Genomic DNA, 27,872 nt, shown 5'->3' on the forward strand with positions numbered 1-27,872 from the left:
CATTATACAACGGGAATCATATCAAATTCACTGCAAATGTCGATTTAAATTCTGAGCTGAAAACATATATTATCCTGTGGCCTGTTTTGTGGGCTCCATAGTCTGCGTTATCACATTGTTGTGAGGAATGTGTGTTGTATCACTTTGAAGAGCACCCACCTGACATCAGCTGTTGTCTTGTTCCCGACTTACATCCATTCCTCTTTATCCAGTAAAAGGCATAATGTATGCTAATCCCCCAGGTGTCAATAGGAACTCTGTTCAATGCATTTGAGATAATAGTGAAGAAGGGTTGCTCCTATCGAAGACCTGGAAGATAAAGTCAATGGCACAGTCAATAACAATAAGGTTGTAGGCTTTAATGAGGAATGTTAATTTGAACACAATCAACTGGATTTCAGCTTAGCTGATTATCAACCTTGGACTTGTATGAGGGTGTTGATAATGCTGCCTGTACAGGAAGGGCATTTGTAAGCTTTTCACACAAAATCCATTTGCCTTTTGGCCGTTTAAGTTAAAAACTCGCAAACAAATAAGGGTGAATTTGAAAAACAAACCACAAAAAGACGACCAAGAAGACAAAGTCACATTATTCACTGCACCATGAACTTTATTTAGAAAATACAAGAAACACTGTATTTACACTTCAAAAAATATACATTATGGTTAACAAATAGTAATAATTCCTAGAATTCCAATAGGTCCCTCTCCGACGTTGTCGGTGCGAGGGCCCTAATTAAAGTTACTATAACCAAAGTCACTGCCCATTCTGTGTAATAGACATTCACCCAGTTCTCCCTTGAGCCATTTAAAGTCACAGTCCAAAGCTCCTCCTCATGTTACGGGCAATGCGGCCGGCTCCTCACTCTCTCCTTGATCCCATTCCATCAGCAGCTCTGAGGACACCTCTGTAAACAGATGATCCCAGTCCCAGCTCACATCCTCCTGCATGGCAGAAGAGGGGGAGAAAAGAAGAATTAGAGAGGCAGAGGGAGACATACCAAGAAAGAGAGCACAGGGAACAGGGGGAGCAAAGAGAGGAAAATGGGGTAAGGAGAGCAGAGGGTGTTAATGTACACATCATAAATCTTGATTACCTGGGAGACAGTGTGAGTGGCAACCTCCCCTGGTGCTCCAGAAACAGCTGGACAGGCATTTGCTGGGAGCTCACAAGCTATATTTACTAAAATCTCACTCACCTCCTTCACCTCCTGTTCTGGTGCTAAAACCTTGGTGAGCAGCTTCAAGTCAATCTCTCCATCCTGATGAAAGATTGCATCCAAATTCACTTAGCTTGCACAAACAGAGCTGTTCTTAGTGATGAAATTAAATGGACCGCTTTGACGAGAAGAGAGGCAAGAATATTAAAAAGAGAGATACAAATAAATGTACTTGACTTACTAAGGTCTGGAACGCAGAGTAATACTTCAGATCATTGTCCAGATCTCCGTAGGTCATTACCCGGTTCACCTGGACGCTAACAGGATCACAGAAAGTCAGAGCGGGTCTCCGGTACACGAGAGAAACACAACAGACGTGTCTTTCAATCAGGACAACGTATCACAGAAAAAGAATAAATCCTGACTGAAGTGCTTTCACGCTACATGAAAACCACCGAGTCTAAGAAGTGGCTTTGTAGAAGTTGGAAGTTTGTGCACAATGGAGCACCAAGACTTCAAGCGAAGACCACAGAGAGCAGGAGATGGTTGCCAAGTGGTAAACGCTTCAAATTGAAACCCAGCTGCTTATCTGTGGGTTGGAATTAAGTGGGGGGGCTCTCAAAGTGGCCGGGGCCTAGCAGTGCATGCCAGTCCTACTTACTGCACATTACACGCTACATTGCCCCCGCAATGAGTTCAATGTGGATATTATCTCGCACAGAGAGCAAGCCCCAGCCTAATAACCTCCACCACTGTCATAGCCTTGCTACATACTCGACACATGTCGGCGTGTCTCTCACTGCCCTGTAAATCAAAGGCCCCGGTTAGTAGAGACCCTGGTAACAGAGTTGCATAAATCACACCCAACTGTTATTTCTCCATTTCTGCCCGATAAAGTAAGACACTCTGCAATGCAATGGCACGAGTGGAGGACAGGTAACCATCAAAGTCACCAGAGCAGGCTACTGATCTAGTGTCCTGTGCATGGACAGAGGTTAACTGTCATGTGTGTGTGTGTGTCTAAGTGATAAGGAAGAACTTTTAAAAGTTGAAGGCGTCACTACCTTGGTGGAGCTGCAACTTGCATTGTTAGATCTTCTTCCTGTACTTCTTCGAGGTCTGGAATCACTGGAATATCTGAAAACCCCAAAACAGAGAGCACACCATTTTACAAACGATCTGATAACATTTTTTTTTTTTTTTTTTTTTTTCTCAATGTGTCAATAAGAGACAATCTGACAGACTAATATATGAAAAATGCAGAAAATCCCCTGTGTACAGCTGCACCATCTTTGTTTGAATATGGGTATGTGTGACCATGTCTGTGTGGCACTTCCTCCCCTCCCTCTCTCGAGTTACATTCTCATAAGAGCTGCCCTGTCACAATAGCCATGCGGCCATGAATATTCAGGAGGCGAGGCGGCAGCTCCGCGTGCTGTGAGAGGGGCGCTAGCCAGGGGCTCCCCAGAAAGCACCCCCTGCTACCTTAGCATTTGGGCCCTGTCAGCGCCGCCCACCCCGAGGACCTGCAGTGGCCGGTAGGCCGACCTCCATGTCCACTCTGCCACTCCGACTGGGGCGGCATCCAGCCATGTGCAAGAGTATTTGCTTGCAGGCCCATCTGTGTGGGGTCGGAAGTCACAGTGCGGCCTGGCAGGAGCTGCGGCGCCAGGAGCCGCCAACCCGCTGCTCAAACAGTGGGAACCCACTTTAATTGGCAAAGCGCAACAGGACAGAGGATGGCTCAGCTCCCAAGAAGGACAGGGTAAACTTTCACAGCATTTTTCAGACGGACATTTGTTGTAGCAGGGAAATAAATAAAAAAAGCATCATTAAGGATATAGAAAGATTGAATGCAATTAAGATAAATTATCAATAACTGAATGATTGAAATGTGTTTAAAGACTCATTATTCCATGAAGCCGTAAGTCCATTATTGTGTGATGATATTTCTCATATGACGAATACTACATAGCTACAGAAGAATGTACACAACAATCAATGCCAAAAGCCTTACTGGCTCTGCATCTGCTCTTATAGAAAACACTTTGGATATGATGTAGATTTCCTGAACAATATTTTCGGGGGCTGCGCATCCTTATTAACTCGACAGCTGAGTGTTGACAGTGAGAGAGAAACACAGATAGAGACTGGAAGAAAGAGAGAGAGAGAGAGAGAGAGGAACAGACCGATGCTGAGAGAAAGAGAGAGAGCTGGACTGCATGAAGAGGGTTGTCAGTAATCTCTGACCACAGTGCTGCGCCCTGAGGGGAAAGTCAATAGAGGAGCTAAATAGAGGTGAGGAGATGGAAGTGTGCATCTGATGTGAGGAAATATCTTGGCATCTATGTCATTCCTTCAAAATAACTCCTGAAAATAAACTGGAGTTGGAGAAACATCGATATTTGATGGAAAACTACATTTCAGTTCTCCATAAAAATTACAGACTGTTGAGATGAAGAAAAGTTTTTTTTTTAAATCTACAAAACCTAAACCTATCAAATTTCAGTAGATAAAAAAAAAAAGAAGCTCACCCTCTGTTGATAACTTATTTCTTTCTCTTTTTTAATTAAACCAAATTAAAAATGCCAAGCTTGTTTAGCCGCTGACAAGATTCATCTGTGTTTCTGATATCCAAATAAATGCGGGCGCGGGTATTTCATATTCATGAGGCCCCGGTGACACTTTGTCCTCTCATTTACAAAGCACAGCGTTCAGCAGAATCCGTCCCCCCCGGACCCCCAATCAAATTTAATGGTCTTAGTGCAATGACATCAAAAAGCCTTGCCGTCCGGCTCTTTGCAAACAGCTTCCTGGGTTGTCTATCCGTCCACACCCACGCTTTTATCATTTCAGCCAGTAATGCACTATTACCACACTCCATGAGAGTTCAATGTGAAGCACACAGGCTTATGTTGTCTATATGCAAAATCTATTATTAAGTGAAAGAAGAAACAACATTTTTAAATGGGCTTCAAATTCAACCCATTACTGGAGGTCAAGCGGGGCATCAAAGCAGCCGCAAACAAGCCAGTGTTTTCTTCTGACGCAGAGGGCAGCTCCATCAGAAGGAGCTGTCTCTCCTCAGCGCGGCACATTACTTACACTCACTTCCTTTCCTCGGCTGGACATGTATCAAGGTGGCTTTTGTCTGGCAGCGAGCAGGCCACGCGTATCCTTATTACGGTCGCGTCCAGCTTTCTCGCTGAGGCATGTAAAATATCAAAAGGGGATAATTTGCTGTGAATGTAGACATACTCCCGGCAGGCACGCGCCAGTCAGTGACTTTGGAGAGCAGGGTAATCTACGCAGGGGTCCAGTCAAATGATTACCTAGGTACAGGATCCATTTGAAAGGCTTACGGGACAATATTCAACACATCAGCGGCTAAGAGTAAGAAAGCGAAAGATGAAACAGATGAGTGTTTTTGTGATACTGCTGCTATTTTAAGTGACCAGCAAGAGGCTGTGGGGGCAGCTGAAGGGAAGAAGGGAGCAGGGGGCTGGGCTAGCCCTCTCTCTCTCTCTCTCTCTCTCTCTCTCTCTCTGTGCTTGTAGCCAGTGGACATAAGGGATAAGGGTAGGGGACATAATCAAGATCGCAGGGGCTATCTCACTAACCCTCAGCACTGTAATTTCCAATGCCCCTGCCTGCGGCTCTGTATTAAGAGGTCTCCCTCCACAGAGTAATAATCTTTCCGGCGGCCTTAACTGCAAGAGAACCAAACCTCTGGACTCCTCAATTAACGGGCCGTTTGAGCCGGCGCACACTCGACAAATGTGTGTGTAATGTAATAGATATGTACGGCACTATTAATTGATTACTGTACCTCAAAACCTGTAGCGAATGTGTGCGGATTGTGATTTATCAAGACATTTGAATTTAATTTGTTTTATAATACATAAATTATATACTTTTTAAATGGTAATTTATTTATTTTTGACAAAAAACAGACTCTGAAATGCATTAAAAAAAAAACATTGTATGGAACAATGCAACGTTTACTTTTGAGCTGATCAATAATTACATAATTCATTAGTGTGCGTTGATCCTAGTTCACAGTTCTCATGAGAAAAAAAAGTTCAATATTTGAATAAAACACTAAAATTGACTGTAGATTTATAGGGTTTGAACAATATAGTATTTCTTTATTTTTTTTATGAATAGCATTACTCAAAACTACCAGAAATATTGATGTGTGCAAGTCCTTCAGCAATGTCAACTACACACTTCATGCTGCTAACCTATCTCTACCAAGGCAATTTGATCCCATTTACCCAGCCGCCTTGTGCCACAAAATAAAACAATTATTCTAGGCGAGTTTAGCTGAAATTTCCCCCTCAGTTCTGACATTGTTTGTGGTGAGCAGAGTTGGGCCCTCAGGTGACTCAGTTACTGCTAGATCTGTATTCAACTGACACTTTGTGTGTATGTGTGCGTTTGTGGCTAACTGCGTCGCTCTAGGTGTTGAGGGGAACACTTAAATCCTGCCACAACATTCTCCATCGCCTATCGATCTAACTTCATTTAATGAGCATATTCACTGCTCATACAGTGTCACACACTGGTCAAAAGGATGAACACACAGGCAGCATTTAAACATATGAATCCATGCTGGATTCAAGGAGAAATATGCTGTGAGCATCAGTGAAAAGCGATGATCTGACTGCACTGCTTATCTGCTCTACTTCCAGAGGATGAATGTGCCGGGGAGGCACTGGAGGGCTTCTCTTTGCCCGTGAGGAGAGACACAGAGTGGGGGATAGTGAGGGTGTTCTTACCTCCTTCATCATCTGATCCCTGGGGAGTTTGTGGTCGCAGGCGGCGGCTGTAGAAACAGGAAGTGTGAGAGGACGAAACATTTCACGGTTACCTAAATGCAGCCCAACGGTGAGGTCATCACAGGGAGTGAGTGAGTTGGTTCCTGGGTTACTTTTCTTTGATGATGGGCTTGATTTTTGTCTCGTCTTTCTCTCATGCTCGGTCTGCTACAGTCTGACTGGACTCACCTCTCGGATTTAAAAACAAAAAAAACTGCTGGATCTGAATAAGTATTACCGAGACAGGGCAGTTGTGACAGTAGCACAACACAAGGGAGCTTTCTAATAACTTTACACCCAGAGCCTCTGTCTCACTACAGCCATTCAGGCACCGGGCTCCAACTGCTCCGAGTAAAACATCGACAACTTCGTCCTCTACCTGCCTCTCCTCATGATGTCTATTCTAGTCACAGAATGATCTGAGGGAGGGTGAGGGGAAACAATAGAATAACAGGAAAACTTGGCTCCTAACAGCAATAAAAGTGATGACAACTCAGTCACGCTGTTTTTTAATCATGTTAAGTGATTGTTCTTGGAAAGCAAGGATTAGTTGCAACCAAGGACAATCTGAAAATACAGCGCTATTTCCACGTTACTGGAAAGGGAACCAACATTTTTATATCCATACACACGAAAATGTAACTGGCATTGAATTATATCAACAACCGCAGGAGTACAATGGAATATGGATGTGAAAGCAGAGCAAACTTACTCTTCCAGGTCTTCAGTTGCAGGTCTTCTTGAAGATCTGCATAACAGCAGAAAAATGTTAAAGCATTAAATAACACACTTGTCAGATTACAATTTTCCTTCCTTCAAAATAATGGTAAGCACAAAACTCAAAGATGTCTACGTCTACTGTGTTCTCCTCTCGGTTTGACCCAGCTGGATCATGCTGCTATTTCAGACTTCTCTCCATTTACACAGCTCAGCTTGAACAGAACATGCCAGACACCAAAATACTGTGTTTTGACGCTTCTCTGCCTCAACATAGTATTTTTAGCTTTCACAATCTGTTTTAAGAAAGGTAGTGATCACACCGGACATCAAAGAAAAAACACTTTATTATTACCTAAGAAGTATTTCACCTTATCAAGTATCATTTAACATAAGAAAAGAATCAGTGCAGATAAGTTTTGATGTAATTTTATTAGTGGCCTTTATTAGTGGTGTTTAAGAGGTTTTAATCTTTTTTCCTGACGCAAAATGCCTTTACTAGTTCTCCTGGTTGAGTAGTGCCCCCTACTGGTATTGCATAGTACATCCAGAATAGCAACAGTCTTTTCCTCGCTGTCATTTTCATCCTTTCATACTGCCAAAAATAAAGATGGTCTGCAATCTTGATTTCTTGCAGTATTAGTTTTTTTTTTTTTAGATAAATGCCAACTGGTAAAAATGTACCTAAGTACCAATGTTGGGATTACAATCACTGCACACTAATGTCAGTGTACAGGGAGTCCGAAAACAATGACGCAGTAGAAACATCACTAAAAAAAGGCAGACCCCCTGTGAACAACAATGGAAAGTAAATGAAACCGTCTAAATTCAAATTAGCACCTGTACACCAACTCCAATCCCTACGTTCAGTTAAACATCAGAGAGTTCCCTCGGTATTCCAGAAGTAACGTTCTTCTCTTCTATTAAAGGCTTTTCCTGCCGGGAGTTTGCTGTACAGACAGAAAAGCCTTTAAAGGCTAATTTGATTTGGGACTTTGGGTTATATAAATAAAACTGAATTGGCAATCAGAGCAGGCAGCATTTCAATTCAGGCAAACAAACTCATCAACTCAAAAAAAATATCACTTGCATAAAAAAACCCAGATGCTGCACCTTTGAGTATAGTGTCCCGCTGACTGGATGGAGACATTTGAATACCATTTTAAATCAACTGTCATCAATCTATACAGACATTCAAGTTTGGCTGCATTTGTTATGTGTATCGGAAAACTTGCACAGGTTATTAATTAAATCATTCATTTTTTTCAAGGGGAGACGCGAAATAAAAGGAAAGAAAGGCTTTGAATAGATTGAATAAAACACAATTAGTGAACCAATTCTCAGCTTTAAAAAATGCTGTCTGAGTGTAGACCAACAGCCTTGAAGGGACTAGAGCCCAAGCAGACAGGGCAGAGAGGAGCTGAGGGAGCCTACCTGCCTGCCCTTGGACTGTGTCCTGTCTGGGGGGCGGGGGTGGCGACACTTAAGACACATTACAGGCCCCTTGATTAAGACTCATGTAAGGCAAAGCGATAGACATGGTAAAACTGTCTGGAAAAAGTTGTTAGGGATAAAATATATTGTGACAACCTGGTTTCAAAGGTTCATCAATAAACTGACAGATCATTTAGTGTCAATTAGAAGTGATAGATCGACAAATCCCGGGATTTCTGCGCTGGGATTAGTGGGAGGAGGGCGGCGGTGATTGAGCATGAGGGGTGACATTGAAGGGAAAAGTCCTTGCCGGTTCCAGGGGGGACCATTACTTACTTTGTTTCAGAGAGGATCAATGCGCACGCAAACCTCTTTTACACCTCCTGTATTTCAATCGCTTCGAGACTGGGAATCAAGCTGGGTTACGTAAAAGCAGAGAAGCGACACGCTGACCTTCTGTGAGAAAAGAAATATCTACTGAGTTTTCTCTGCTTGCACTAACGGTGCAGTAAACTACGCAAAGAAGCACAATTGACTCCGCCTGTTCACTTCAATGCATCTCCTATGCTCTCACCTCCACTGAGACAGAATAAAGCTGCACAGTGGCAGGCGGAAAATAAAACAAGAGAGGTAGTTACACACTACAATAAAACGTCTTTATGTTGATTAAGTCATGAACAGTATTTAGATTGGGATTTGTTAGTCGTAGACAGTGCTTTTGGCAAACACCTTCCATCTGTTCCAAATGTTCCACAAATTCTCAATGTTGTGCTCCCTTTGTAAAGAGCAGACTGCAGTGGTAAGGGTTGATTAAGTGGCTTGAACCCCTGTGATGAAGTGGCTAGCTGACTAACAGTGCCCTCCTGTGGCTGATGCATTAACCATGTCAATTACCGCCTTGCTCACAGATGAAGACGAATGGAGAGTTGCCTGCTCAGACAGGCTCCCCCTAACCTTGTTGATTCACAGCCTGAGTGCCAAATATGCACTGATAAATAAGCTCATTCAACAGCATGAGAGTTCATTAATAACACATAACCCAAGAGCACAGCTCGCCGTCTCCGCCTTCAGTGTAGCCGCAGGAGGAGGAGGAGGAAAAGTTGAAGGTACTCACTTGGCAGAACCAGACCCGGAGCTTTCTTCGGCCCAGCCACCCTGCCGCCGGGCCGGTTTAGGAGGAGGACCCTGAAAAAAATAGCAAACAGCTTCATTGAATGTTTACTCACTCACATAGAGGATAAATAAATCATATATGTCAGCATTCTAACTTGTTAGGCTTCATTCTTGGAAGATAGACCATACAAATATCATCCTCGTGTAAGTTTTGAGCTTCGACTGTCATAATTATAGGGCTCATGTGTTAGATCAATATTTGTTTCATATCGTGGTGAATATGCCATATTATGTGAGTTCAATGTGTTTAATAAAGTGGAAATGTGCAATTATGTGACCCCCTTGTCTACAAAAACAGAACAAGCTAACCATTTAAGTTCTTTAGCATAGATGTAAAAAACAATACAATGCCCGTGTGATCGTCCTACTAAAGGTATGGGGATCATTTAAACCAAGCTTCACCTCGAAGTTGCAAGTTACCAAAAAAAAAGCTCCTGTACGGGAAACACATGCCTGGCATGTGCAGCACAGTCATCTATATTCACTACATTGTTTTGTTTATTATTATAGTTTTCAATACCGCCCATTTCCAGCACATATGGAGCAGAGTGTGGGAACTGGCAGGGCCTGTAAGTCTGACCCTAAAATAGATCAACAGGAAAAAAATGACCCTCTCCCTCTCCCTCTCATTCTTTGATTCTGAGAATAGTAAACGGAGTATGCATCTCGATCCTGAGACTGGGACCCTGAGACCAGCACTTGAATGAATGAATTCCTCAGAGCACAAGAGGGTGGGCACTAGACAAATGAATTAGGAAAAAAGGCACAACATTTCTCATTACTAAATTGGGTCTGCAGAGGACAAAGTGCTCGTGAAGAATTTCTTTCGTTTATGATGAAAGAGGAAATAATCTTTCATGGCTGGTTCCTTCACCAAAGCCATTTATAAATCTGAATGTCACCATTAAGCAGGGTAGAGGGAGGGGGAGCTACTCTGCTCTGCTGTATATTACCATTAATCGAGAGAGCTGAGGCTGAACAAGCTCCCTCAACTTTGTGTAATTAGTAACTGTCTCTTTATTAAGAACAAAGGGGATTATAATAATGACAATTGAGACATTTTAAGCAACATTGAAAAAATAGCTTCGAGTGAAGTGAAATCCCTCTGATGTTCAATGTTTGGAATTTCTTTAAATTAACAATTTTCATGAAAAACAAGATAGTAGGGTTAAGTGCCTTTGGGTGTAATAAATACTTCCTGTGACAGTTAATCCCTCTACAAAAAATAGAGAGGACCATAAGTGTCATGAGAAACAAAACAAATATGTGCCTCAAATTCTTCATGACCAAATATGAACCTCCCAGTTGTAGTAAAATAGTTATAGTTGTGAAGGCAATTTAGCTTCGCTCTCGTAGTTTCTAATTTAGGATTCTCTGATGGTCTCTAGGGCAAGGGACTTGCGGTGGTCAAACCCTATGAGCCCATAAAAGCAAATGAGTCTTTATTTAAAAGGATGTCAGGAATGTGACCAATCAGTTGGGTATTTTAGGCAGAAAAGGCCAGGGTTGATAAACCAAGACTGTAAATAGTCCACCCAGTCGCACGACACTCTGGAAAAATGTTTTGCATGTGCACAGCAGGTCAGAAAGGGCGCGAGAATACTGGTTCATACATTGGGGAAATTGGTCTAATTTGGGAAGATTTGTTAAAAGCAAAAGCATTGCTGGAATGTTTTGCTTTGGGAATGTTGGCTGGTTTACTCTTTGCCAATCCAAGATAAGTAACTGATTCCATGAATGCCAATGACAGTGGAGTGAAATTGTTTCAAAGATTTCAACTGTCACTATAGTCTAAATCTAGCAACATTAATTCCAACATATTTTAAGAGGTAGACATCACTGAGAAAACTTTACGACAACATTTCCGCGAAGACTAGTAGGCGGTATAAGGAGAGGATATATGAAAATTGTTGGTACAGTCATGTGGATTTTAGTGATGTAATCTACTTCTTTTTCAATTATACACTTTACAAGAGAGCAATTATAAAGCATTGTGCTCTAAAGTGTAAAAGGGTTTTAGGGCTTGTACCCACAACATCTCATGCAAGTACATCAGATCCAAAGAGCAGCTACAGTTTGGGAACAGTGACTGTATGTGCTATGCATTTGAATATAGGAAGTGGGAAAATGGCAACTCAAATAAATGAGGCCGTTATACCATGTGTGTCAAGCTGATATTACCAAGAGTGCTGTAATGTAAGAGATGATGAATGTCAACCCGCCTGGATATCGCATCCAACCAGCTGAACTAAAGCAAACAATCATGGTAACTCATGTTAAAAGGACTAGTGTGTGTGAAGCCAAGACTACTGTAAATTATATAAAGTTGATGTCTGGAGCATTAGCAGCAGAAGCCATGCAAAGTCACAGCTTTATTTCATGCTCCCTACCTTGTCCTCCTCCTGTGATTCATGTATAAAACAAAACCAAAATCAATATTGATGAAGATTATTGTGAGATGAAATTATAACATGCAACTAACTCTAACTATCTATTATCACATGTTTACATACTTCTCTCACAGAAGCAGATGTGGAGGACTTCCTAACTTGACGAGAATCTTCAAACGATGATTGGTCTGCTGCAAGGCGAGCTCTTCGTCCAGACTTTGCAACCTGGGAAATGTGAATATTTTTAAAATTGGAAGTTGATATCACAAAGCCAGAAGCTGGCACTTGCAATGATTACCAAAGACGTTGTGGTTTCGCTGTGCTTTAACTGTGCCAGTCATCTAACGAGCCAACCACATGTTGTCTGGATGGACTTCAAAATAAAGTAGATTATTCCTCTTTAAACCTACCAAGTTCGGAGCCGAGTATGCTTTTGCTTTGTAATTTTGTACAACTTCCAATTCTGTGAAGTCAAACTGTGCGGATGAAGCAATGGCATTGTTCTTTTTTCATATGCATTATACACATGTGAACACTATTTGTAGGATTTTCCTTGAGGAATGGAGCATCAACTCTACAGACAAACAACCATTGCAATTCCAAAGTAGGTTGCTGCATTATTATAACGTGTTTTTATAAAACGTCAACATATATTTAATAGAAAACTCTTTTTCCAAAATTGATTGCATAAGCAGACATTTCGGGAACACCCCTGCTATTTGTAGAAAATGGTTTTCTCAAGTGCTGTAAACTCACATTTTCATACCATGGGAGGTCTAGGAGTGAAGCATGTCATACCTCTGACAGATCTGAATGTACCATTGCAGTACGTGGAACATATGTGCTTAACGCATATTGGTGCTCATGTGGGATCTATAGGACATGTTATGTTGGTCAAGGAGAGAAAATGAGAGGTAAAGTTGAGCTTTGCACTCTCAGGGCTATAGACTACAGTCTTGGTTGACGCACCAGCTAACAAGGCAAGACCAGATTGAAGAAGTGCATTAGTCCTTAAGGCCAGTGGACATGCTGATGTATACCTCTTCCTTAATAATGCTATTAACAACTGGGAATGGAGGTGTTGAATGCCGATGAAAGGTAATGTATCGGATACAGGTAAGGTATGAAAGGTATGAAAGGTAAGGTATCGGATGAAGGCCGATAAAAGGTTGAGTGTTCATGTTGAATTGCTGCACTTTATTTTTAAATGTTACTTATATGACAAAACTACAGTGCATTTCTGTATTCCTTTCATCCATATTGTTAAAAGATATATGACAAAATACCAAATAGCATTGCAATATTACTGTGAACTAAGGATAGTTGGGTGCAATGTTTCATCACACATATTTCAATAAAAGTAAAACAAGGTCGTGTGGCATTTTTATTTCAATATGGGTTCATGTCGTCTGGCTTAGTCAGATAAAGAAAAGAAAACCTGAACGACCTAAGTTAAAGGTGAACTCAAAACATTGAGTTGCGTGCGCATACGGCTAGCTAGCAGCGCTCACAACTCAGTTGACGCTAGCTAACGCTAGCTTACCTAACTTTACACTCACAGACAAACCTTCCTGCTGCCGCTGCTCAACAACAGTAAATGACAGGATAATGTGTCTTTGCTTGTAACAGATATGTCACATAGCTCTCATTCACTGACTGGCTAATATTGACGTTAGTATCTAAAGTAACGTGAGCTACCATTAGCCTCGCTGCACAGTTACGTCATGCTCTCAACTCCGTTTACAGCACACACTCACTTAACTTAACTGCATTCCCTGCAGTTCTAACGAGTCACTTACATTTTTTACCGAGCCAACATCTCCGAGAGGAAAGTTATCGTCCATGTTTCTCCTCTCTGCTCGTCACCAGCAGGGCCGCTGCGTCTTCCTGGTTATCAAAAAGCGTCACATGGCAACGCTCTCCATGGTAACGCCAATCAGAAAGAGAGGAAAGTTAGCGTCCTAGTTTAATGTCGTAAAGAATAAACAAATACATTGCTCTATATATGTGTATATATATAGAGCAATTATTTTTTTTCCTGAGCTTCAGTGGCCCATTTGTGTCGCCAACATGCTCAGTGCACCGTAAATCAAGTACTTGAAAAAAAAAAGAAGTAAAGACAGGAATGTCTGAACCGAAAAGTGACCCCTCGACATGTTAACATTTGATTTAAAATTTTAAATTAACCATTTCCTTAAATGTGAAAAGTTCATGCCTTGCACACAGAATCATGCAGTTCGAGTGAATGGTCGAGCCAATCATTAACTCAGTGTTGGGTTGGGTCAGTAAAACATGAGGAAACATTATGTCATCTAAACAATCAGAGTCGTAGTTTGCCTTTTACCAAACAAACATCACCCTTCCCACAACTCCCACGCCCTTTGCAATTTGTTATCCTCAACCGCAATCAAGTAGAGCCTCGTCACATTATCTCATCTAATACAGGCCTGCACAGTCAACATCAAAGATCATATAAGAAGGGCCAATACAATACAGCTTCAGTATGAGAAAAGATGTATATGGGACCCGAAGTTCCCCCAGACGTCCGCTAGATGTCACTGTTATGCATGTTTTATGTTGCTGGGGAGAAGCTGAACAGTAGCAGCATCCAGTGGATCCCAGCAGCTGGCTGAGCTCCTGTGCACCTTCAGTATCCCTTGTCAACGTTGGCCTTCCATCTGCATTTGATTTTCCTCCAAAACTTCATTTTGGATAAGGTAAACATTTCCAAGGACTTATAAAAGTCCACTCAATGATCCACAGATCGCCATTGAAGGAACTTAATGAGTATCACACTAGTTAACTTAATGTTTAAATAAATCTAATGGTATTTGTCCTCTTCGTCCAAAAACCAAAAACCTTCCATCGACAAATCGACCCAGTGTCTTTAGTCTAGAGCTGCTCTTGCGAAATCGCATTTATGCCCAATATTTCGCATATTTGATTTAGTTTGACAGCACGCAATATCATTAAAAGTCGAATTAAATGCATTTCAGAATAGGACCGATCTCATTGTCTTTAAGGAGGCTAAAACGTGCTGCCCCTCCCTCGAAAACGTCACAGCCTGTGAGTATAAAGTGAGAGTGAGCGTGGAGAGCGCTTGAGTGCGTTTGTGGCCGGACTGCAGCGAAGGAGCAGAGAGACGCACTGACTCCATAAATACGAGTGGATGGAAAGAGCCCAATGCATTGGAGAAACTGAACTGCGGTGCAGAGATCGGCGCACGATATACTCACGAAGACAATAAGAGGCGCGTGCATGAGATAAGGGGTAATGAAGAGTAGAATAACGAGCTGTATTCAAGAGTTGAGAGTATTTTCCAAAATGGCACGGATTTGCTCCCATGCAAATGCTCATTTTGCAAAGATGACATAGCACTTGAGAAAATGGGATTCCTCCTGGAACAAGACTCACTAACGACCTGAATGAAAAGAGAAAGGGATTCTATTCAAATCGGAGCTTTTTCTTCTTCTTCTTCTTTTACTTGACAAGCCTCCGTTGTGAGTGAACACAGAGTGAAATATGAATCTGGGAAATGCACTTCTGTTTTTCCTCCTTTCAAATTGTGTGACAATGACTCTGTCGCTATCCACGTGCACCACTGTGGACATCGACCACATCAAGAAAAAGAGAGTAGAGGCGGTCCGGGGACAGATTCTCAGTAAACTCCGACTGACCAGTCCGCCTCAAACAACAGGTCCAAGTCAAGTACCGTTTCAGGTCCTGGCCCTTTATAACAGCACCAAGGAGCTCATTGAGGAGCTGGGAAGAGACCGGCATCAGAGTTGTGGACAGGACAACACGGAGACTGAGTACTATGCCAAAGAGATTTACAAGTTCAACATGATCAATGGTCCGCCAGAAAACAGTAAGTTCATTGTTTTGATCATGATTATTCAGGTGTTTTTCAGACTTCTATTAAGCTCTCATGCAAAAACTACAAATATGTGTAGTGCGCCATGCAGCCAACATTCGATGACCACACTTAATCCACATGCCTTTTGTAAACGCAATTGTGCAAATGTATGTACATGCATAAGGCTAAAAACGTGTATCTGGCCTCAATAAAATAATATTATATGTGAGGTAACAATATCCAAAACAGGGATCTCATTTTTCCAACTGGCGTGAAGTCCACTCGTGTCTGTGCAGCCTTTACGCACAGACGCGCCTGTGAGCAGCGGAGCGACGCGCAATGAAGAGGGCAAAGTAAACAGTCTAATTGGAATGAGCACCATTCCTCATGCATACCTCACACCGAAGCCATGGGAACTCCAGCCTAAGTCTGACACATTCCTAAGCAGGGAAAATTCTCAGGCAGTTAGGTATATTTATTGCCAACTCCAATACCTCATTTCCATTTTCTGGCCGTGAGTTTCCCAATATTTTTCATCCAGTGTGAACACTCTCTCACTTCTATTTCCCCTCCATTTCTCTCCAGTAGCAAGGAGCCGAGTAGCTCTCAGTGATGATCTAATTCCCTTGTTCATCCATATTGGTATTTCCTGTATAAACTATGGTCCATTGATTGTTCCAAAAAACAGTAACAGAAGCTCACTGAGCAGCAGATCCTCCAGAGTAAGACCGTTTTTAAGTGGAAGAGTTAGATTCGTGCCTTTTCACGGCCAGGTGCCAATTAGTGCATGGTGTTACCATTTTGAAATCAACAGGTGTTTATGCTGTGCTGTGACATTAAGCAGAGCCTCTGCTGGTTCCAGCATAAGTCCTGAATCAAATCCATTTCACAGGTCCCACAAAGTGCTTCTGACACTCAAAATACACAGCTCAGGGTTTATCCTCTGGTCAGAGGTAGCCAGAGCTCCCAAAACAAACAGAGGTCTAAGGAGTGGGATCAGTGATGGCCAGGTGCCCAGGACACGTCACGCCGGTCTCATACTGTAGGCCATAGTGTAGGTGATAATGCTAGACCTGAACTTTACCTACATCTGGCAACGCGCTCTGCACTAAACAGCTTATCCAAGAAGTATATTAGGAAATTAACAGAAGGTGCCAAGATACATTAATTAGCACTCCCCCTTTCCATTCTGTAATTTTAAAGAGAGCGGGGAATGTTGCCGTGTATCGGATCATAATGTCTGTCACCTTGATCATTTTGCAGTGTAGTTCATTTTCATTCCTGCTGAATATAATGAGTTTTACATTCACCGTTTCTGGAAAGGTGGGAGTGTTTGGGAATGTAGTCAGTTTTCTGTCATACTTTAATGTGCCACTTGCTCCAGACCACTTTTCTTAGCCACTGCTACCTATATGTAAATCAAGGCATGAGATGAAGCATAACTGAGACTGGGCAGCAGTAGATCTTCCTTTTTCTGGTGCATCAGAAAGCTAATGTGGCACACTATATATCATCATTAACCAAATACTGTGAAAGGAAGGAAATGAAAGCATAACTGAACTGAATGATGACCTTTGGCACAATAACGCTCATAGAATCCACTGACTCTTAAATTAGAAATTAGCCTCGCACACTGAAGCAAGCAGCTTTAGTGAAATTGTAAGCCAATCGTTGACTCAGTGTTGGGTCAGTAGAAAATGAGGACTAACGCTGAGGACAGCAGGGTATCTGATATATGGGATAGTAGAGGGATGATGTCATCTGAGCAAACAGAGACAGAGGTCTCTGGCCTCCCCCCCCCCCCCCCCCCCCCCCCCCCTCCACCACCATTTTTTGCTTCCTCATTCTTATGGGAAAAAAAGTTGTTTTTCAACTTCAAAACAGAGTTGCGACACATGATCTCATCTGCTATAGTGGCCTGCCACAGTATTGAACCATGTAAGACTCTCTCCTCTGATGAAAGCAGCATTTTAAATCTGTATTATTAAAACAAAATATCAATTGTGTAAATATCCATGTGAAAACCATAGAAGCATAATGCAAACACATTATTATTTCTGGTTGTAATAGAGCACTCAAATGACCACATTTCCAGAGACATTTATATTGTCCTCTATGAGACCAAGTAGACACCTCAGCAGCTGGCCAGCACCTGCTGCCTTATGCTTCCTATTTCCTTTGTTTACCTCCACAAAGCTCTGGAGAGACTCACATCACGCACGATCCTGCGGGCAAAAGGGCAAAGAGAGGTGATTCCTGAGTTTTTATTCCATCTGTGTCATGCGAGGAGAGGATCCCAGACACTGCAGGGTGAGAGGTGTGGTCGATAGTGTCTGGGCGAGGCACTCTCTGCAAAGTTTTACAACAGAGCTGTTCAAACGTCTGTCCTCAGGACTTAGTGAACAAGTTCCCCCCTAAATCCCTCATTAAGAGTCCATCTAAGCTCAATTTTCTTTAATTAATAACACAAGAATGAGATCAACTGGGCATCTTGTTGTGATCCAGACTTGTTGTGAACATTAAGCAAACGTTTTAATGAGAATGGTTTGCAGTAAATCCAACAAGATTTTAATTAGAATCTGATCTAAGAACAGTGTTTCATTTAAATCAGAACTATAACAATGTATCTACTTTGTTTATTTACATAATGTTTAGAAAATAATATTAAATAATGTTAAAATTCAAAATCATTAATGTTCGATACAACTAGAAACAAGACCCCAATGACGCTTATTGACATACAGCTGTGCTGTTGAAAATAGGTCACAGGTCAAACACTCTTAAAAGCCATCATCTAGGAATAGTGGGGGTCAGAAAATGTCTGAATGTATTTCATTTAATTATGCAAGCAACCCCCTCCACTTACCAACATGGAACAAATTACCTTTCAGACCTTTGGCAAAAATAAGCCATAATGTGAAATCCACCTAAACCATTGCAATAGGAAAAATGAGGTCATCCAAAAGGAAACCAAAGACTTGATTAGAATTTCAAATCTCCCCTCAAAGTGGGGCTTTCCACCTTCTGTTGGGGGGCGGAACAGTGAGAGAGGGGGGGAAAGGGCTATTGAGGTTTCCTCCTTATAGATTGTGTGGAAACACTGGACAGATATCTGGCTGGAGATGAATGCTGAAAAGGTCACCTATAAATAGGGAAAGTTGAAAAAAACGTTGTGGAAATATCAGATAATGACTGGGAGGACACTGAAATAGGAGCACGGGTCAAATGAAGTACAGATACTTGGAGATGTGCAAGTTCCTTTTGCATGACAGAGAAACAACAGAACTTCTGAGTTTCCATTTGTCCCCAAACAGCTCAAAGTGCAAATCAGCTAAAGGTGCAATGCCCCTTTCAACCATCAGCAAATCGGAGGCTTGGTAATAAAGTTTAAGCTTGGGGTAATAAATTAGCAATGGCTTGGCTGTAAATGACTGTTTCCATTTGGCCCATAAAACATTTGCTTTGTGCTTGTTTTGCTCAACACTGCATGTGCGTGGCCTGTTACAATAATAAACTGTTCAATGGCATTATGATGTAAAAAGGGGAACGGTTTCAATGCAACAGGAAGTTTGTACATAGAATCACAATGCATTTGATTTATTTAGCTGATTCTGCTATAGGCCAGAGAACAATCGCATACCCACACCATGCAGACAGCAAGTTGTTGCTTGTCAGGCATGCACATGGTGGCATGACCATCATGATGGAGTCGCCCTCCGAGATGGTTTCTCAGGTATTGTTCTGCTCCAGCACGTGAGCCCACATGTTTCCTAGCTCCAGGGAATACTTGGCTTGTGGCCGAGCCCTCGGAGCACCTGTTGGGCTCAAGAGCTGGTGGGAGGAGGAGGAGCGTGCTGCCGTCCCACTGCAGCCGGCTCCACCACCACCACATGGGACATTTGGTTTTCATTTCATGACTTCAACTTGTTGCTAACTCGGACCGCACAAAGCATAAGCAGATGGTTCGCGGTAATGGCCCACGTTTCTCTGGAACAGAGTAGAAATAGTAAAAAGAAAATAAGAGCGTACGATTATCTGCAAACTATATAAGAGGAGGGGAATCCTCTGCAAGAAGTGTATCAATAATCTGAAGGTAAACATGTCCACTCCTGTGAGGAAAATAGTGGGAAAAATAGGCTTTGATAACATGTACACTCGGAGGTAACAGATGGATAAGAGTTTAAAAGGATTATGAAAAGAGAAAGTCTCTCCAGTCGGATCTATTTTTAAAGGAGATATTTAAATGCATCTTTAAAGACACGGTTAAGTCATCATTTCCATTTTACCTGCAGATGACCTCCCCCACTGCCTGAAGGGGATCACCTCCAAGGTCTTCCGCTTCAACGTCTCCACCATGGAGAAGAACTCCTCCAACTTGTTCCGGGCCGAGTTTCGAGCCCTGCGGATCCCCAACACCGGCGCCAAGAGAAACGAGCAGAGGATTGAGCTCTACCAGGTGTGTGAACTGAGCGTTGGTTTCCACTGTTAGCGCCGTGCAGGGTTTAATGTGCTCTATTTCTCTCAGAAGGTCTGCGTAGGTCAGCGAGAAAGATGAAAACATTTATTTTAGGGTGTCCACCTCCCCCTCTCCTCTTTTTATGTGCTGATCATTATTCCATGTGCTTATAGTACATAATACAAATTCAAGAGCGTGCACAGCCACCTTTAAGAACCCCCACATTCAGACGTTTCTTCTTTCTTAGCTGTCAATCTCATAGCAGTTGTCCATCCTTGTTATATCAAGTAACAGGGTTTTTAGATCTGCACCTGCATTTGTGTTTTTTTAGGATTTCTTTGCGTTTAAAGCAAGCATCTGTTCGATATCTGTGTGTGGGGGGGGTGGCATGGGTGGATTTTTTTTTTTCTTCGGTTTCCTCATTAATCTCCCGTGAGACACGAGGAGTAATGATCAGGTTCCAACATTTCCTGCCAGGGAGACAAGCGTCTCCGGACTGCATACCGCCTCTGAGGCAAGGCTCTGGCCAGCGCTGAATACAGGCTGTCAGGCCGTCAGATTGTTTCCAGGGGCCTCGGAGGAGATAGAGGCAGGGTCACCCACCAGGGGAGTAAATGGAGCTGCTTGCTCGCCCACACACTTTCAGGCTGGAGTTGATTGGCAGAGGGCTGACGCGGGCCCCTCGTTCCCACAGGAAGACAGATTAGATGCTGACAATGTTCAGGAACCTGGTTATCCAAAGCACTGCTGTGGGGCTCACCACCCAAACACACACACATGTCTCACTACAGATAAACACCTTTGTTTTAAGAGAAGTGCTGATGGAGATAGGAATGTCTGGACCACACTGTTGCGTTTTTTTCTCCGTCGTCAGGGTTGTACATTGGGGGCCTCGACATGATAACACAGTTAGGACACGGATATACCTGGCGACCTTGCTTTGCTCTGAACTGCTCGACCCTGCATCTAGGGAGCCCAGCTAAAGCGTAAGTTTGAACTGCTGATGTGAAGGACAGCCAGGTTCTCATTGGCAGGAGGGTAACACGCAGGCATTAACTTGCAAAATGGGGATATCAACACAGGGAGTCACTTTTTCCATGAAGAGTAGACATTTGGCCCAAGGCATCCTGGAGAGTCTGGCTCAGACAGACAGCTCTGGTTCTGTGTGTGTGTGTGTGTGTGTGTGTGAAAGAAAGAGAGTTTATGCAGCTGGGTCACATTTTCATCTTTCCTCGCAGATCCTCCAGAAAGACGACCCCAAAGCCAAACAGCGCTACATTGGGGGCAAGAATGTCCTGACCAAGGGAACTCCTGAGTGGGTCTCCTTTGATGTTACAGAGACCGTGAGAGAGTGGCTCATGTATAGACGTGAGTGGGACACCCCGATTTTTCCTTGCATCGCACCTTAATGCACACCCTGCCAAATAGCACGGGTTCATTCAAAAGGAAGGATAGCGGCTTCAGGGGGAAATGTTAGCTCCCTACAACTCTCTGCTCTTTTTCCTCCTCAGAAACCAACCTTGGCCTGGAGATCAGCGTGCACTGTCCCTGCCACACCTTCAGGCCCAATGGTGACATCATCGAGAATGCCAATGAGGTGCTGGAGGTCAAGTTCAAAGGTGAGACTGTTTTTCATACCTCAATGTGGTGGTTTGGATTTGCATTAGCAATCTTATAATGAGAATAAAAAAAAGATCTCTAAAACAGGGATAACATTTAAATGAGAAATCATTTCTACAAAATGTATTGGTTACAGTTGAATATATAGTGATAGTTGAGTCATGATTCTTATCTGTCAAATTCAGTGGGACGTTTGTTCCTCAGTTTAAGACACGCAACTACATTTGTTACGTTACTTTTGACATTTGGGGAAATACACTTCACACTTGTTTTCTTGCCTTGACAGAGAGTGGTATCCCACATATCAAAGGTCCTGCAAATCTCTTTATATATGGCCATGATAAGACTCTAAACTTTACTTTTACAAATTGCATAAGATTGGATGAAAGTTTAATATTATAGATCAAGCTCTGATTTGCATCTCTAATTGTTTTAATGTATTTTTCTTAATTTACCCAAAAGGCTAAATATGCCTTTTGTTTAGTTGCATTTACTGCCAAATATAAGATAACTGAGACGTTTACTTTGTCTCTTGCTGTGCAGAGTATGTTGTAGTGCAGCGTTTCCTACGATGAATGAGAATCCGGTTAGTGGTTATAATACAATAACATCCACAATATGGTCCTAATCATGGGCTCTAAAATAAGTTCCCTTTCATCCTGTCATCAACATGTTCCTCCAGCAGCAATACCTATTGAGGTCCTGTTGCTAAGATAATGGCTTTCCTTTCTAAGATGAAGAGAGAGACACAGAGCATGGGAACACAATCGATCTGGTATCTCACTTAGCACTGGGGCCCCCGGGCCCTCGGCCCTGGGAACTCTCCCGACTGGCTTGGCCACAAGGAATGTGCTGCCACGGCGCTCAGACGCTTGGCCCCCGAATTAAAGAGTGGCGTACGTATCCAGCAGTAGCATCTCTCCCGAGATATCCACTGCTTTAGCTATCAGGGGTAGATTGGATGAGCAGACGCAGGCCCAGGGGGGAGAGCGGAGGAAAGAAGGAAGTTAGAGACCAGTGTTGAAGAAGGAGAAGGGAGCCAAAAATGAGTGAAGCCACTTCCTGGATATTACAGTATCCTCCTGTAAAAGTCACAGCTGACTACACTGATTAGAGTTAAGATGTGGTTCCACTGAAGTCAGCGCTGGAAGACATCTTTACAATTCTCAATAAATCTGCAGTTTTTCTTGGTATGCTGCAGACTAAGTGACTGTCTCCTGCAGGTATGGAAGCAGACTATGAAGATCTGAGCCGTGCGAAAAAGCAAAAGGAGCAGCTGTACCCGCATCTCATCCTCATGATGCTCCCTCCCCACAGGCTGGATGCCCAATCCTCCTCCCGCAGGCGTAAGCGGGCACTTGACACCAATTACTGCTTCAAGTAAGAAGGCACATTTCCTTGGCCTTGAAAATGTACTGCACGGCTTGGACTATTGTCTTTGTCTTATCATTTTTCTGGCTGCACCTGCACTTTAGTTTGTGAGATTTGATACGTGGGGGGTAATTCACCAGCCAAGGTAACATAACATTAAAATATCAGCTTTCACGTCTCAAAAAGATGGCAGAGAATGAATATACAGAATACGCCTGTTAATCACCGAGACGAGCGTGACAGAATTATTATCCGATACAAGTCTGAATCCGTCCCAGTCCTAGCAAACGCCACCTCCTCTTGCACGCCGTCTCCTCAGCTCTGGAGGACAAGCAGCACCAAAGACACCTGGGCTGACTCCAGGAGGGAAAACAAGGGCACACCTGAGAGTGGAATTTCTGAACTTCACTCTCATCTCTGGCTGTGTGCCCATGGGGGAGAAAAATGTTTACAACTGTTAAAATTGTCCTCTCTGTCCTCTCTTGTTTGCAGCAATTATGAGGAGAACTGCTGCGTACGACCACTATATATAAATTTCCGGCAGGACTTGGGCTGGAGGTGGATCCATCAGCCTGAAGGCTACTACGCTAACTTCTGCTCTGGTCCCTGTCCTTATCTACGCAGCGCGGACACCACCCACAGCTCGGTGAGACAAAGTGCCACAGCGCATTCGAGTTGTGGATCTATTTAGGAAACGTGAATGCTGATTTCTGCCTCCTTCTCCTCTTCCTTCCATAGCTGCTGAGCCTGTACAACACCTTGAACCCCGAAGCGTCTGCCTCACCCTGCTGCGTTCCTCAGGACTTGGAGCCCCTCACCATCCTCTACTACGTGGGTCGCTCCCCTAAAGTCGAGCAGCTCTCCAACATGGTCGTCAAGTCCTGCAAGTGCAGCTAAACTTAGGGACGTGAGACGTGACGGCGCCCAGCACTACTCAGGGGCGGGTCTGAGGGGTTGAGGGGCCGCGGTACGCTTTGCCCCACAAAAGTACCTCCAGCCCCTGCTTCCGCCTTGCCTGAGCTCTCTCTCTCTCTCTCTCTCTCTCTCTCTCTCTCTCTCTCTCTCGAAAAACAAAAATGCAGTCCACCACTCTGCTCACAATCATGGGAGCATTTACCAAGAAGACTTGTCAAACACCACTTCACTAACGGCACTCTCAAACCCATCAGACCTCTTCTCTTATCAATCGCCTTTTGACATCAGTGTTTCTCTCTTTTTTGTATATATATATATATATATATATACATATATATATATATATATATATATATATATATATATATATATATATATATATATTCCAGCATTTTGAACAGCATGTACCTCAGTGTTACATCACAGGAAGAACAGAACAATAATTGCCTTTCAATGACCACTGCATTCTTAAGGACATCAAATAATTGCAGTCAAAAAGAGAAAATGACTGAGAATGCATAATAGGAATGCGTCAAAAGGGGTGAAACTAAAGGGATTGTTTGTTGAGAGCAAACAAATCCTTCGGCTCCGACGCACAGGACACCTTCGAATGTCCGAGCTGGAAACTGACGCTGTACCTGCCGCAGCTCCCTACACTGTTTGTTTAGGATTAAAATGCTGTTGAATTAAAATTACCTGAGGAAAAAAGAAAAAAAAAAAACATGCTGGAAAAACAACCTTTAATTCAAAGTCATATTTCCATGGTTATGTTTACCTCTGTAATACAACAGGATGGAGATTCCAGGGATATTTTGTGTTTTTAAGTGGAGCCTTTCTGTTGTATGAGACGACGTATGTCACTAAGTGAACACTTAACTAGATCACAAACTGTAAATGTTTTTCCTATTACTCTTGGGAACACCTTTTTTTTTTTTTTTTATTAAAAATGGACAGTTGGATAGAATTGTTCTAATTCCATTATTGTTGGGTGTTTTACTGTTTTTGTTTAGTATTTTAGAGCATTTTATTTTAGTAGGGTAATAGGGTACATTTTAATGACAAAAGTGAAGAAATCAAAGTCCAGTGAATGACAACTTCCAGTGTGCTTATCCAGGTATTCATTTCAATGTTGTTTGATACAGACTGACTTGATGATTCCAAAAATATTACAATTCCATGCATGTGTGTTGTAAACAATCAGCAACAAAACAGATTAAATGATCAGACTGGAAACAACTTTGTATCACCAAAGGAGAGTATACACATTGATTTTGATTCCACTGTTGGATTTTTGTAACACATCATGCACTGGCGTAGTAAAGTCGTAGTAAATCAACAACATTACGTTTAACATCAATCGCTACAATACTATCAATAGTATTAAAACCAGTTCTGTTGTACTGCATTGAAAACTACTGTACAAAATCACTATGATAATAATCATCAGTTGATATGACAAAAACATGCATGACATTCAAGTATTGCTGACAAAGTCATCACAAACATATGTTGAATCTTCTGATATGCAACACAAATGTTTTATTCTATTAACACACCCTGAGTTAACTCGCTAAACGGTCACAAGCAACAGAATATCCACACGGTATTGGTCTGAGTGCAATATTGATCTTCATTGTAGGCAATGCTGTGCATAACCATAACTCCTCTATATGTTATGCCTTGAGCTACAGAAATGGCGTTCGGTGGACAATGTACAGTATATAAATACTGATGCAATCACAATAATTCACTTATTTAGTTTACAAAAATATTAAATTTGGTCCATCTAAGGAAAACAACATCAACATCTTTGACAAGAATACTCACAATAATCTTGATACAAAACTTAAACATCCCAGCAACATTGTGACATCATCCTTGTAAACGAGGAACAAGGCAGGATTTGAGGTCGTATTTGAGCTCCTTTTTTTTTTTAAGCCGACAAGCAGAGGATGCTATGCTTCAACACATCCTTAGGCAATGGCCATCGTGTATGATTTGGCAACAACTTGTCTTGAAACAAGGACCAGGAGTTGGAGCGTCTAATGCCGGAGCCGTCTCATGAAAGAAGCTTCTCTGCATGCTTGTCTGTTTGTATAACTTTTTAGGAAGATAACATCTCCAAGAATGGCGAGCTGTGCGCACGCTATTGCATGAGCAAAGAATAAAAGGTTGACTCCTGTAGTTAAAATGCCACTGGTGCATTGAAGAACCATCTGCTGAAGGCTATCTGTCAGTAAAATCTTTCTGCGGTATCAGTAGCACGGAGAGAATGAGGGCGGACAACTGCTGGGATGTATGAGAGTAGCCAAAGGGGGTGAGGGGGGGGGGGGGGGGGGTGAAGGAGCTGAAAAGGCCCGACTAATGTTGAGCTGAGCAAATAAAATCCCAACCTGCATCAAAGCTGGGCATTCCTGGCCTGGAAGACTATCCTCTTGCAAGTCTGTGGCTGTATCACAGAGAAATGAATAGGGCCCTGTTTGATGTCTCAGATACTTCCATCTGTTGCTGTTGTCCTTTCCCAGAATACACCTCTCTGAGGATGTAGTTACATGCAGAGACACCTGTCAGGCCAGCAGAGGGGCGGGACGTGCCGCTGGCCGCTTTCATGTCATCTGTGACCAGGCTCCTGGCCCTGGAACAGATTGCGGTACACAGAAAGACCTGGGAAGCAATAGATGAGAGTCAAATTAATATAAAAAGAGATAGGACGGTAGTACAAGGTTTCCCCTGTGTGCACAGCCTCAAATGTTATGGTTAACCCTGAAAGAGTATTCCTTCTAGAAAGTGCACTCCCGGTGAATGTTTTGTTGATCTTTTAAACTTTTGGTCAAGGTGCTTACCGGCGGATCTGCTCTGTCATCTCAGTGCTCGGCCTTTTGTCTGACTGTCCCTTCATCCTCAGCCCTCGCTACTCAGCCTATCTGCTGGCTCGGGGCCTCCAGTAGAAAAGGCGAGCCAAGTACAGTTAGAGCTGCCGTGTTTGTGCTCCCAAACAGTATTTCCTTTCATTCCCTCTCGGCACACTCTGTTTATTTTGGTGCTCTTTTACATCGTGGGGCCTTGCTAACTGGAACGCGAAAACATCTCCCTGACTTCCAATCTGATGACATGACCGCTGGAAGTTGCTTCTTGCAGCTCAGCAAAAGAAAAGATCAAGGGGACAATATTGTGTCCAGCATGTCCCTCTCCAAATGACACTTCAAGCTAAAAATGAGGGAAGAAACGATGTCAACAGTCGGTCAAACAAGTGGCACAGAACAACAGCATAATCAGTTCCCTTCCATAAATATTCAACAGTACCGCTTTGAATCAAACATCCAACAACTTACATAATACATATAAGAAGTGGATGACGGCCAATAACTACTTTCCTTTCTCAACAGGGCACCACACAGTCTTATTTTGATAGAGAGAGGCCTAAGCTATTCGTCCTGACATGATCAGACTCCCATTAAAATGGCACAAGTGCAGCATTCATTTCCTTCTTAAACTGAAAGCAATAAATCTCCCCAGTCACCAGCTGTGGAGCCCTGAGAACTTCAAGGGAAGCATTGTAAAACACATGTGGTCGATATAATCTAGGTTTGTAAGCTATGATAGGTCCTCGTCAAAAACCCTCCCTTCATCTCATGTCAAAAATGAACACAGAAGAAGTGGGGAAGGAAAAGGGGAACGGGGTGAGTGAGCAGGACGAGTTTTCAGAGGATAAAGGGAGAGTTGTATGAGCAAAGAGAGGAAGAGATTATGAGAGTGCACAAGAGAGAGATAAAAAGAGGGTGTGATTAATGACGGTTGACAGCTGATCATAGAGAATGCTCTCCGTTTGGACCCGCTCTAACTCCCTGTCAGAGTCAATCAGGGGAGCTCAGTCATCTCGCTACAAAGGTACACTGGGCAGACAGAAAGACCTGACGCACTCCTAAGCTCCACAAAGGCTGCTCCCCCTCTAATAACACC

At 42.8% G+C, this 27,872-nt stretch overlaps 3 protein-coding genes across 5 annotated transcripts in view; 1 reads left to right on the top strand and 2 right to left on the bottom strand.

The window, feature by feature from the left end:
• Window positions 1-604: 604 nt before the first annotated feature.
• Window positions 605-13,563, bottom strand: ift43 (intraflagellar transport 43 homolog (Chlamydomonas)). 3 transcript variants are annotated; one of them, XM_079228857.1, is made up of 9 exons: window positions 13,494-13,563; window positions 11,827-11,919; window positions 9,246-9,316; window positions 6,693-6,728; window positions 5,942-5,988; window positions 2,225-2,297; window positions 1,402-1,477; window positions 1,200-1,262; window positions 605-945 (listed from the first exon to the last, which is right to left on the bottom strand). In XM_079228857.1, exons 1-9 carry the CDS (start codon window positions 13,536-13,538, stop codon window positions 835-837), a joined length of 615 nt encoding a protein of 204 aa, XP_079084983.1. In that variant the 5' UTR covers window positions 13,539-13,563; the 3' UTR covers window positions 605-834. The 3 variants fall into 3 exon arrangements, with proteins under 3 accessions (XP_079084983.1, XP_079084982.1, XP_079084981.1); XM_079228856.1 differs by having other exon boundaries at window positions 11,818-11,919; XM_079228855.1 differs by having other exon boundaries at window positions 11,806-11,919.
• Window positions 13,564-14,968: 1,405 nt separating this feature from the next.
• Window positions 14,969-24,196, top strand: tgfb3 (transforming growth factor, beta 3). Its single transcript, XM_079223101.1, has 7 exons — window positions 14,969-15,562; window positions 19,843-20,006; window positions 21,245-21,374; window positions 21,518-21,625; window positions 22,850-23,006; window positions 23,490-23,643; window positions 23,736-24,196. The coding sequence occupies exons 1-7, from the start codon at window positions 15,217-15,219 to the stop codon at window positions 23,892-23,894; spliced, it is 1,218 nt and encodes a 405-aa protein (XP_079079227.1). The 5' UTR covers window positions 14,969-15,216; the 3' UTR covers window positions 23,895-24,196.
• Window positions 24,197-26,422: 2,226 nt separating this feature from the next.
• Window positions 26,423-27,872, bottom strand: part of ttll5 (tubulin tyrosine ligase-like family, member 5) — a gene marked incomplete at its 5' end in the record, with an annotated part of 44,255 nt that continues 42,805 nt past the window's right edge. Inside the window, one exon of the mRNA XM_079216617.1 lies at window positions 26,423-26,576. Within this exon, the coding sequence (XP_079072743.1) occupies window positions 26,524-26,576 (53 nt within the window). The 3' untranslated portion in view covers window positions 26,423-26,523. The remainder of the gene's footprint in view (window positions 26,577-27,872) is intronic.

The sequence above is a fragment of the Taurulus bubalis genome, assembly GCF_910589615.1.
Source record: "Taurulus bubalis genome assembly, chromosome: 1".
NCBI lineage: Eukaryota > Metazoa > Chordata > Actinopteri > Perciformes > Cottidae > Taurulus > Taurulus bubalis.

Bases quoted from the DNA above. Each gene is read 5' to 3' on its own strand.
- ift43 (XM_079228855.1), bottom strand. From the start codon at position 13,538: ATGGACGATAACTTTCCTCTCGGAGATGTTGGCTCGGTAAAAAAT. The intron at 9,317-11,805 runs GTGATAATAGAT...TATTTTTTTCAG, and splicing joins TGAGAGAAGTATGTAAACAT to GGTCCTCCTCCTAAACCGGC. The intron at 1,263-1,401 runs GTAAGTCAAGTA...ATCTTTCATCAG, and splicing joins ACTCTGCGTTCCAGACCTTA to GATGGAGAGATTGACTTGAA.
- tgfb3 (XM_079223101.1), top strand. From the start codon at position 15,217: ATGAATCTGGGAAATGCACTTCTGTTTTTCCTCCTTTCAAATTGTGTG. The intron at 15,563-19,842 runs GTAAGTTCATTG...TTTTACCTGCAG, and splicing joins CAATGGTCCGCCAGAAAACA to ATGACCTCCCCCACTGCCTG. The intron at 23,007-23,489 runs GTAAGAAGGCAC...TCTTGTTTGCAG, and splicing joins GACACCAATTACTGCTTCAA to CAATTATGAGGAGAACTGCT.